The following is a 12,601-nucleotide window of genomic DNA, read 5'->3' as shown; positions in this document are numbered from 1 at the left end:
ATACTCTATATAAATGGTAACTATAATCATATTTATCACCCAAAAATTTTTTATGCCTGTTTTGTAAATCCCTCCCTCCCGCACTACTACCCTGATTTCATCGCCAGGCAAGCACAAGTTTTTTGTCACTACAGATTAGTTTGCGTTTTAGAAATCTTATGTAAATGAAAGCATGAACTCTTTTTTTGTCTGGCTTCTTTCTGAGATAGGGTCTCACTCTGTCACCTAGGTTGGAGTGCAGTAGCACGATCACAGCCCACTGCAGCCTTGACTCCCCAGGTTCAATGCATCCTCCTGCCTCAGCCTCCCAAGTAGCTAGGGCAACAGGTGTGCACTACAATGTCTGGCTAATTTTTTGTTGTTTGTTTGTTTTTGTTGTTGTTTTTGTTTGTAGAGACAGTTTCACCATGTTGCCCAGGCTGATCTCAAACTCTGAGCTTAAGCAATCTACCTGCCTCAGCCTCCCGAAGTGATGGGGTTAAAGGCATGAGCCACCATGCCCAGCCTGACTGGCTTCTTTCATTCAGCATGTTTATATATGTTGTATTTTTTTTTTTTTTTTTTTTGAGACGGAGTCTGGCTCTGTCACCCAGGCTGGAGTGCAGTGGCGCGATCTTGGCTCACTGCAAGCTCCACCTCCCGGGTTCACGCCATTCTCCTGCCTCAGCCTCCCAAGTAGCTGGGACTACAGGCGCCTGCCGCCTCGCCCGGCTAATTTTTTGTATTTTTAGTAGACACGGGATTTCACCGTGTTAGCCAGGATGGTCTCAAGCTCCTGACCTCGTGATCTGCCCGCCTCAGCCTCCCAAAGTGCTTTTAATTACAGGCGTGAGCCACTGTGCCTGGCCTATATGTTGTATTTTTAAAGAAATGCCGAGTATGGATTTGCCACAATTTGTCTGTTTGTTAACCTATTGATAGACATTTTGGCTGTTTCCAGTTTGGGGCTATTACAAATAATGTTGCTGTGAGCACCTAGGTACAAGTCTTTGTATGGACATAAGCTGTCATTTTTCTTGGGTAAATATGTATAGATGAAATGGCTGGGTTATATATAGCTGTATATTAATTTTTAGGAAATTGTAAGTCATTTTCCAAAGTATATTTGCCATTTTATATTCCCACCAGTAATGTCTGAAAATTTCAGGCTATCTTGTTTCTGCTAAATCTCCTTTGTACCACTTTTGTGAGTATGTTGTGCGTACATATTGAGAGTCGATTGAATGGATTCTCTATTTTTTTCTATTTATCCGGTTGTCTTTATGCTCATACCACACAGTCGTGATAGAGAAGCTTTGTAATAAGTCTTAAAATCCAAGTATTAAGCCCTCCAACTACATTCTTCTTTTTCAAAGTTGTTTTGGCCATTCTAGGTCCTTTGTTTTTCTAGATTCATTTTATAATCAGGTTTTCTATATTTTTTCTGCAAAAAAAAGACAGTTGAAATTTCATTTGCATTGACACTGTAGACAGAATTGACATCTTGCAGTATTGAGTATTCTGACCCATGAACATGGTCATGGTTTTTTTTTGTTTGTTTGTTTGTTTGAGACAGAGTCTCCCTCTTATCACTCAGGCTGGAGTGCAATGGGACGATCTCAGCTCACTGCAGCCTCTGCCTCCCGGGATCACGCCATTCTCGTGCTTCTCCCAAGTAGCTGGGACTACAGGCGCCCGCCACCACACCCAGCTGATTTTTTGTATTTTTAGTAGAGATGGGGTTTCACCGTGTTAGCCAGGATGGTCTCGATCTCCTGACCTCGTGATCCGCCTGCCTCGGCCTCCCAAAGGCATATTTTAAAGTATTCTTTAATTCTCTCAATAATTGGAGTTTCTAGTGTATAGGTTTTTTGTATCTTTTGTCAAATTTATATCTTTAGATGCTCTTGTACATGGTATTTTTTTATTTCAATTTTTGTTATTAGTATATGGCAATACAATATATGATAGATTTTTGTATGTCAGTTTCATGTCTTGCAACCTCGCTGAGTAAACTTGCTAGTCTTGTTAGCTTTTTCATGGCGATCGCTTTGGATTTTTTTATATGGATAATCACCTTATTTGAACAAAGACAAATTTACTTCATTTCCATCTGGATGCACCCTTTATTTCTTTTTCTTGACTTACTGCACTAGCTGGGACCTTCAATACAATGTTGAATAGAAGTGGTAAAAGTAAATATTTTCTCAGGGAGAAATCATTCAGTCTTTTACCATTAAGTATGATGTTAACTGTCAGTTTTTTATTATCTAGGTGAGGAACTTCTTTTTTATTCCTAGACTGCTGAGAAATTATTTTAGTCAAGAATATAGATTGAATTTTATCAATGACTTTTCCTGCATTTGTTAGTAAATCATATGGTTTTCTTTTTTGCTTATTAATTGCTTGTTTGAAAATATGTGATATTTGAATATTAAACCAACCTGTTTTCCTGGGATAAAATTTGGCCATCACATTTTTTTCTTTTTCTGTATTGTTGAATTTTATTTGCTAAAATTTTATTGTGTTTTTTTTTTCGGGGGTGGGGCGTTTGTGTTTAAATTTATAAGGGATGTTCGCCTTCAGTTTTCTGGTGATTGTCATGTTTGGGTATCTTGGTAACGACGCAGACTTCAAATGATGAGTTAATGAGTTTTCTCCTTCAGTATTCTGAGAAAGTTGGTGTAAAATTGATATTGTTTCTTCCTCAAGTATTTGCAAAGAATGCAAACAGTCTCTAACAGATAAAAAAGACAAGGGAATAGATTCTTCCACAGAGCCTCCAGAGGAGTCACAGACCTAATGATACCTTGATTTTTGGCCCAGTGACACCATGAAAAAAATATGACCCATAATAAGGAGAAAACAAATCAATTGAAACTCATTACTGACATACTTAGAATTAGTAGAAAAATCATTAAAGGGTTATTAGATACAGTTGCTATAACTATTTCACGTATTCAAAAAGTAGTGATAAGGAATCGACATAACTGGAAAACCCAGAATTGGTAGAACCAGTAAACAGAAAGCTAGTAAGGACCTAGGAGATTGAATAGCACAGTCAACCAACTTGATTTAATTGACTAACCATTCGAACAGTAGATACACATTCTTTTCAAATACAAATTGAACATTTACCGAGATAGACCACATTGTGTTTCCAAAACTGAGGCTTAATAACTTTAAAAGGATTCAAGTTGGAAATCAATGAGAAAATATCTCTGGAAAATCCCCATATGTTTAGAAAGTAACACACTTTTAAATAACGCAGAGGTCAAAGAAGAAATCGGAAATGAAATTATAAAATATTGTGAACAGAGGGAAAATGAAAACCCACCCAACATATCAAATTTTGTGGGTGTTTCTTATGTTCATTTTCTATTGCTGTTGTAACAAAGCACCACAAACACAGTGCTTAAAACAGTACATACTGTCTTACAGTTTTGGATGTCAGAAGTCCAAAATGGGTTTCATTTGGGCCAAAAATCATCAGGTCTGTGACTCCTCTGGAGGCTCTGTGGAAGAATCTATTCCCTTGTCTTTTTTATCTGTTAGAGACTGCTTACATTCTTTGGCTGTGTCCCCTTCCTCCATCTTCAAAGCCAACAGCATAGCATCTTCAAATCTCTTTCTCTGTTTCTCCTACCTCCCTCTTGCTTATAATGAGCCTTTTGATTACATTGAATCCACTGGGTTAATCCAGGATAATAGTCTCTTCATCACAAGATCCTTTAATATCACGTTTGTAAAGTCAATTTTGCCAGGTAAGGTTATGTATTCACAAGGTTAAAAGCATTAAGTCATTGGCATCTTTGGTTTGGTCCATTGTTCTGCCTACCACACTGCTAAAGCAGTACACAGATGGAAATTTACATCACTTAACCACAACTATTAGAAAAGAAAAAAAAAAGTCCAGGCACGATGGCTCACGCCTGTAATCCCAACACTTTGGGAGGCTGAGGCAGGCAGATCATGAGGTCAGGAGATCAAGACCATCCTGGCTAACACAGTGAAACCCCATCTCTACTAAAAATACAAAAAAATTAGCCAGGCATGGTGGCGTGCGCCTGTAGTCCCAGCTGCTGGGGAGGCTGAGGCAGGAGCATGGCGTGAACCCGGGAGGCGGAGCGTGCAGTGAGCCGAGATGGCGCCACTGCACTCCAACCTGGGTGACAGAGCAAGACTCCTTCAAAAAAAAAAAAAAATCTAATTATTGACCTCAGCTTTCACCTTAAGAAATTATTAAAAGAAGAACGAACCCAGAAAAAGCAAAAGAAAGGAAATAATACAGATACGAAATAAATGAAACAGATAACAAGAAAACAGTAGGGAAAAAATTTATGAAACCAAAAGGTGGTTATTGAGGATATAAATAAAATTACTAAACCTAGATTTGACTTTTACTTTGATATTTAACGTTAAAGCTAGAAGTAAAAACATTTAAATTGTGTTATAGATATCTGGCTTCATTGTTTTTAGAGACAGGTTCTTGCTATGTCACACAGGCTAGGGTACAGTAATACGATCATATAACCTTCAACCCTTGGGCTCAAGCTGTCCTCCTGCCTCAGCCTCCTAAGTAGCTAGGACTATAGACACATGCCACCACACCCAGCTAATTTAAAAATTTTTTTCGTAAGAGATGGTGTCTCACTGTGTTGCTCAGGCTAATTTTGGAACTCCTGGCCTCAAGCAGTTCACCCACCTCGTTCTCCCCAAGTGAAATGGCTGTGTTTGATAGAATTTAAGTCTAGTTTCCTCATTTTATTATACTGTTTTGTTTCCATTGGTAGGACCTCACCAAACCAACTCATGTAATTCAAGCCCTTTGTGAAGCAGTGATTGAGTAGAGAGATTTTGTCATACAATGGGAAGCCTAATTACCAAGTCAACATACATTTCAAATAACAACCTCTGAAAAAATGCCAGAAAAACACTAGACCTAACTCTCAAGTTTTTCTTTTGGTTGACATCTCTCAGTGACCCATCATTCTTAAATATTTCATCACCATTGTTATTCTTTTCAGGTCATTACATCTTCATTGTAAAATTTATCCTTCTCTCACCTGGGTTTCTTCTTTGTGCCACTTTAGTTTGTTATATGAATCATCACATTTTCCTAGATTTCCATGAAGATCTGTGAAAGGAATAAAGGTGATGATTTGGCACAGAATATGATTCACAGCCTATAGGTACTCTAGAAGGAAAAAGTTCTTGCATATTGTGTAATCAGAATGATTTAGTGCCAACCTGTAGATCTCAAAACTTGGAAAAAAGTAAAAGTTGTCAAAATATATCAAGCATGCATGAGAAGGGATTAAAACCAGGTGACAAGGATGGGAACTCTCACTGGAAGTTCCATTATTAGAACATTCTACTCTGTTTATGCACAACTCTGTGACAATGCACTGGGGTTGTTCCCTGAGCATTAGTGAAGTGTCCATCCTTGGAAAGTCTTCATAGTGTCAATTTTGTGTCACTTCAATCTAAGAGACCCAGACTCTGGACACATAAATTTCAAACCTGGAACTAGGGAGTTTATGTTGTATTCCAAAAGCATGTGGAGCTAGAAGGGAGACTTTTTTGTAATTCAGTCTCTTACCTGGCCATTATGTGGTCACAAGATCTTCAGCTAATCTGCACAATTCAGGCCAACCCAGAAAATTATCTCCACAAATGTAGAAAATAAAACAGCCTTATTAATTTTTTTTAAATTTTATCTTGAGACCAAGTCTCACCCTTTCACCCAGGCTAGAGTGCAGTGGTGTGATCACAGCTCACTGCAGCCTCAATCTCCCAGGCTCGGGCAATCCTCTTGCCTCAGCCTCCTGAGTAGCTTGTACCACAGTTGCACAACACTATACCTGGCTAATTTTTAAAAATTAGCCACCATGCTGGGCTAATTTTTTGTATTTTGTAGAGATGAGGTCTCCCTATGTTGCCCAGGCTAGTCTTGAACTCCTAGACAATGCTCCCATCTTGACCTCATGGTGGCATGAGCCACCATACTTGGCCTTATTTTTTTAGAGACAGAGTCTCACTCTGTCACCAAGGCTGGAGTGCAGCCTTTTTATAAGAGACAGAGTCTAGCTATCTATATCTATATTTATATTTATATAAGGGGTAGAGGAAGCATTTGCAATTAACTACAAGTGTTCTTTAGCTTAAGATCTAAGAAAAGGGAGAGAGAAAGGAAAATAAAGATCTCTTTTATTTATTATACCAAGGAAATAGAAAAAAATGTTAAACTCTTGCAACTTACTTGGATGACTACCTGATTAATAAATTAGTAAAGAGAAGCAATATTAAGTTTACCTAAAAATTGCTGTCAGATTTATATTGTGGCGTAGCTAATAGTAGGATAGGATACCCTGGGATTAAAGATTTACCTGTCTTACGTAGTTAGCGCTTTTATGTTCTTTTGGGTTTTTTTTGTTTTGTTTTTGAGGCAAGGTCTCACTCTGTTACCCAGGCTAGAGTACAGTGGCACGATCATGGCTCACTGCACCTCCAACTCCTGGGCTCAAGTGATCCTCCTACTTTAGCCTCCTGAGAAGCCGGAATGACAAGCGTGTACTCCGTGCCTGGCTAATTTTTAAATTTTTTGTAGAGGTCTCACTTAGGCTGGTCTTGATCTCCTGACCTCAAACAGTCTTCCCTCCTCAACCTCCCAGAGTGCTGGGATTACAGGCATGAGCCACCACTCTCAACCTCTTTTACATTCTTTTAACCTCTGTGGAATGATGCTGTTTTTGGTTTTTCGTTTTTTGGGGTATAAAATGAGTACTCTCTATGAACTCCATGAGTTCTCCAGATCAAAATCATACACAAAATTGTAATGTGCCCAGTAAAATTAGCTGTTTTAAAATGTGTTCCAATAGTATTTTATAAAGAGCAATCTGTCCTAAAATCTATAACAAGACTAAAGTGGGTTAGTCATACAGGATAAAACAGGATTTGAAATAGTGAATGAAACTTAACTTTAAAAGTTTTACTTTTTTATTTCTTCCAATTTTAAATTATCATTACAAGCATTGAAGAACAAAGAGAAACCACTTATTATTCAAGTATGTAGCCTGCATGTTAGCATTAAACTTTTCTTTGTTTCCTTCCAGTTTTTACATATTTTACATGATATATAAATGAAGTGTAGGTATAATTTTATATTTTTTACCCTTTTCTGTTTTTTAACCCTTAGCCTACTCTCTAAAAATTCCATTTAATTTCATTAGCCTGAATCCAAATCCTTGCTACTAGAAGTGGCTCATAAAAATCTGTGCTGTGATTTGACTCTTGACAGTAGATGTGAAACTTGACCAGTTTAATTTTATCCTTATGTGGATTTTCTGAAGACTAATCATGAAGGTTTTTTTTTTTCTTTTGTTTTTTTTTTTTTGAGTGGGAGTCTCACACTGTCACCCGGGCTGGAGTGCAATGGCATAATTTTGGCTCACTGCAACCTCCACCTCCCAGGTTCAAGCGATTCTCCTGCCTCAGCCTCCCAAGTAGCTGGGATTACGGGGGACCTGCCACCACACCTGGCTAATGTTTTGTATTTTTAGTAGAGACGGGGTTTCACTATGTTGTCCTGGCTGGTCTTGAACTCCTGACCTTGTGATCTGCCCACCTTGGCCTCCCAAAGTGCTGGGATTCCAGACCTGAGCCACCATGCCAGGCCAAGAAGGTTTTTTTAGTTCCTGTTTACTTTTGAATAAAATGTCTTAATTTTTAGAATCATGTACATTTAGCTCTTTTATAGTTCTTCACTGCCTATTTATCTTTTTAGAATCTTTTTAAATTTTAGTCATCTCCCTCTTAGTTGATTGCTTTCAAATTATCCTACTACATAGCAGTAATTATGAGCTTTTAGCTGCTTAATTAGAATTTAGCAGATTGGGCTGAGTGTGGCAGTGGCTCACTCCTATAATCCCAGCACTTTGGGAGCCAAGGCAGGAGGCTCACTTGAGCCCAGGAGTTCAAGACCAGCCTGGGCAACATAGTAAGAGACCATGTCTACAAAAAATTTTAAAAATTAGCTGGGCGTGGTTGCATGTACCTGCAGTCCCAGCTACTGGGGAGGCTGAAGTGGGAGAATCACTGGGGCCCAGGAGTTTGAAGCTACAGTGAGCCAAGTTCACGCCACTGTACTCCAGCCTGGACAACAAAGGAAAACCATGTCTCCAAAAAAAAAAAAAAATAGCAGATTGAATATATAAGAATTTTAACAGTTAATTTGTGTTAGGACAGTCCCAAAGACCAAACTATAAAGGTTAAATTCTTGTTTGAAGTTTAGTGGGGGAAAAAACAAAAACAAAAAACAGTATAAAACTAAATAGGCATGTGCCTATAATAATGCTTTTTAAATCTCGGAAAAAATATAACCCAGGTTTACAATTTCTCAAAGATAACACGTAGGTGGTTTTTTTTTTTTTTTTTCAGCTTTATATCTGTCTATATTTTATAAGTGTTCTTCAATGGGTGCACCTTTTTGTGATTAGAATAAATAATCTAGATAAAGGGAGATTATACCAGCGATAGCAGTAACATTTGTCATTCTTGTACTTACTGTGTAACATTTCCAAGTCAGGATTTTAGACTAAAAACCATGACTTAACTATTAGCAGTTTCTTTAAGAGCTGGTATTTCTGCAAAGAAAAAGAAAGAGTGCATGTTCTAGATCATGTGTTTACACAGAATAGTTCCTCAGAATGGATTATATCCCTGTCTCGTAACTACTCTTGACTCTGCTATTCCGGTAAGACCTACAATTGTACATAAATGTTTTTCTCCATAATCTTTTTTTATTATTATTATTATTTGAAATGGAGTCTTGCTCGATCGCCCAGGCTGAAATGCAGTGGCTTGATATCTGCTCACTGCAACCTCCACCTCCAGGTTCAAGCGATTCTCCTGCCTCAGCTTCCTGAGTAGCTGGGATTACAGGCGCGTGCCACCATGCCCGGCTAATTTTTGTATTTTTAGTAGAGACAGGGTTTCATCATGTTGGCCAGGCTGGTCTCGAACTCTTGACTTCAAGTGATCTGCCTGCCTTGGCCTCCCAAAGTGTTGGGATTACAGGCGTGAGCCACTGCACCCGGCCTCCATATTCTAACTACCTCAGACTTCAGGGAAAACTATTTTTAAAAACACATGGAGTTATATAAAAACCACTAAGTTTATGAAACTTTTACATTCGCCCTTGCCCTTCATCTCCAAGTCCAGTGTTTATCTCTTAGGTTGTACAGGGATAGTTGTTAGATCTTAATTTGCAGGAGTAACAATTTGACTCCAGTTAAACCCACATAAAAAGTAAATGAAAAACTAAGAGACTCTTCCATTTATGGGGATGACTTGTGATACATCTTACAGACACCAGAAAAATGTTACTGTAATGTGCATTCGTTTTGAAATCTTAAGACATCTTAACACATCAAAAATTGTTTCCCTCCAATTAGCTGTAGGAACAGTAAACTGTAGCACAGTTTTAAAATTTCCGTAGAGAGAAGACAAAGAATCTCCCTAAAACCCAGTGATTAAACGTGTCTGTTGCTCTAATATTTTTCTGAATTTGTCCATTAGACATTTTACAAAATAGCTCTGAAGAAAACATTTTGTTCCAATATCATAAAATTTGCAAAATCTTGAAATTAAATGTGTCTGTAAGACTTGAGTTCTTAGGTGAAGGAAGGAGTCCAGGTAATTATGAATCCTATGCAGAGACTGTCGCTTGTCCTGTCATGCTTTAATACAAGACAAGGCGGAAACAATCTACGTCTTTGCCTTGGGAAGGTCAATAATATTGCTTTTGCCTAGAACTGCTATTATTTGTTCAGTCAACAAATTCGAGTGCCCTCCCTACGCGATGAACTAGAAAGTAAAGAACAAATCTGAGACAGTATCTTAAATTTAATTCCCCCCATTCTAGTTTAATCAGTGTTGATTATCATGTAAATCTATGTCACTCTCTTTCTCTCTAGTTTAATCAGTGTTGATTATCATGTAAATCTATGTCACTCTCTTTCTCTCTTCCCTCTCCCTTTTTCTTCCTGACTGCTTCCCTTCTACTCCCTTTTCTCCCTCCTCATTCTCAGCACACCCAAATTTTACTGCACCTTTCTATTAGTAATTGTAGGAGAGGGGATATATGCCCCAACCTCACTGGGCATTAGGGGTGTGTGTGTGTGTGTGTGTGCGCGTGCGTGCGTGTGTCTGTTCAGTTTTTTTGAAGAACTAAGTGTCTCCTAGAGAATACTGTGCTCTTTCTGTCCCTCTTTTTCTGAATTATTATTTTAAATCAAGACTTTAAATAGCCACTTAAACAAGATGGGTAACAATTCTCACTGGCTTGGCAGCTGTTTTTTTTCCAAGTATGTTAAATGTGTTATATTACTCAAGGAAGAAATATTTTGTTTCATGTTTTGGGGTTGAGTATATTTGATATATTTGTGGAAAGAAAAGTTTATCTTTGTTTTTTGTTGTTTAGAGGAAGTTCTTTTTGAGCTTATATTTGAGCCTCAAAAATCCTCCAAAAAAAAGTTCTTCCTCTTTTCCATGAATGAGATTTAGAGCTAAATTCATACAAATGCAAAACAAAATAAAATTACAGATTCTCTGCACTCTGTAACTCCTAAAAAGATTCAGGAAGCAGAGTTGAAAATCACCAGAATTTTGGAGGCAGCGCATTAAACAGACTGGTTATATCAAATCAGAAGATCTACAAAAAATGCAAAGAGACAACTACCGAATATACGTATTCAGTAGAAGGCTGTGAGACAATAGCAAATTTAAACCCACCCATGGTTCCCATCCTTTGAAAAAATTTACCTTGAGTAGGACACAAAGGAAGAATATATCAGCTTGTCTGTTTGTGTTTCCTTAATGGTTCCTGAGGGGAAGAAAAAAGAATAATTGGTATGAGATGTGTATAACGAAGATATGCAGAGTACTTTTAAGATGGTACAGTAATTTTGAGGAAAATATTAAATGTCTCCTTTTCTTGTTCCCCAAAAGTGTGTGTGCACATTTTACTGTCGTACCAAAAAAGATGAGACTGTCCCAGAGTCTCAGTGAATTATCTTATATTTCTGTAGCGAATCAGATTAGATGATACCCTTTAGCTTTGTGTTTATTTGCTTTTGATAATGTTCCCTATTAAGTGGCCTTTCTTGAACTCTTCTCCCTGTTCATCCTCCTATAGTACCTCACTCCTGTCTATTGATTCATAAGTTGCCCTCTGTAGAAGCAGTTTAATATTATCAGCTTACTATCTGATCGTTAAAATGTCTTTCACTTATACACCCATGATTCTGTGGAATTTGTAAGCCAGATGAATTTTTTAAAGTCCTTTGTAAACTTAATCCTTTAATCTAGAATTTCTGAAACAATGGAATAGTTCAGTAAAAATTATCTATTTTCTTAGTTTTCACTCTAGCAATATGAAAGGCTAGGCAAACAGTATTGATCTGAGATGAAAACAGAATGTTTTAGAAATGCTGCCTATCTAATGAAACCTTAACTGAAGTATCCTTTTGTTGTCTGGAAAACTTAAAAATAACAGAATCCTGTGTGTTTTATGTTTTATTGTTTGAAGTAACTTCAGATATCTAGTCTCACTCTTATACTTTATAGCTGAATAATGTAGGGGCCTGCGACCTGTGACTTGCTTAAGTTTACATAGTTGATTAATAGAAGTAGATCCAAGTCTAGAATTGGATCACAAGTCAGTTTTCTTATGTGCATACTCATCACGTGTTGAATTACATGCTGGGGTATTTCTAACCATGAAATGGGAAGAACGCAGGCCACTGGTTAGAAAGCTATGAGTTTGTACCCACAGCACTTGACGTTGCAATCTCTGGGCTACTACACAGTTGTTCACTTGATCAGCCAACTATTTATTTGGTATAGGTGAAGTTCTCTTTTATCGTGCTGAATTTGAATATAGGTATCACTTAGACCTAATATTTCTCAGAATGACTTGGCAGTGGCAAGTAATGGGCCTGATCTTGTATTTCAGCTCAAATAGCTATAACTGTACCAAAGACATGGAAGAAACCAAAAGATCGGACCCGAACCACTGAAGAGATGTTAGAGGCAGAATTGGAGGTAAGCAAATCTCTTAAGTTCATATTGAGAGCAGTGGTCCCATTTCATAGACAGGTGTGTGTTTATACCTATTTCTTGAAATAGTTTTCCAAGTAAAACTTAATATATCAAGCTCAGAGACTAATTAAGTCCATTTTATATTAGAATTTTAAAAAGATTTTTAGTATCATGTTTGATTTCATTGAATTCTTATTTTTCTTTCAAAATACCTCTTTTAAAATAACAAACTTAGCCAGGCACAGTGGCTCACAGCTGTAATCCCAGCACTTTGTGAGGTGAAGGCAGGATGATCACCTGAACCCAGGAGTCTGAGACCGGCCTGGGCAACATAGGGAGACCCTGACTGTACAAAAATGTTTTTAAAAAATTAGCTAGATGGCCGGGCGCGGTGGCTCAAGCCTGTAATCCCAGCACTTTGGGAGGCCGAGGCGGGTGGATCACGAGGTCAGGAGATCAAGACCATCCTGGCTAACATGGTGACACCCCGTCTCTACTAAAAATACAAAAAATTAGCCGG

General features: G+C 37.8%; 1 protein-coding gene across 21 annotated transcripts in view; it reads left to right on the top strand.

The window, feature by feature from the left end:
* EIF4G3 (eukaryotic translation initiation factor 4 gamma 3) overlaps positions 1-12,601 on the top strand; it is a 268,928-nt gene that overhangs the window by 157,297 nt on the left and 99,030 nt on the right. For all 21 annotated transcript variants that reach the window (XR_001881497.1, XM_017852121.1, XM_017852123.1 and 18 more), the window contains one exon: positions 11,996-12,084. Coding sequence is in view for 20 of the 21 variants with exons in the window: in XM_017852121.1 (XP_017707610.1) it covers positions 11,996-12,084 (89 nt within the window). In the remaining variant the exon portion in view is untranslated. The remainder of the gene's footprint in view (positions 1-11,995; positions 12,085-12,601) is intronic.

Source organism: Rhinopithecus bieti, unplaced genomic scaffold (genome assembly GCF_001698545.2).
Source record: "Rhinopithecus bieti isolate Rb0 unplaced genomic scaffold, ASM169854v2 scaffold_33652, whole genome shotgun sequence".
Taxonomy (NCBI): Eukaryota; Metazoa; Chordata; class Mammalia; order Primates; family Cercopithecidae; genus Rhinopithecus; species Rhinopithecus bieti.
This window is presented reverse-complemented; position numbering and strand designations above follow the sequence as displayed.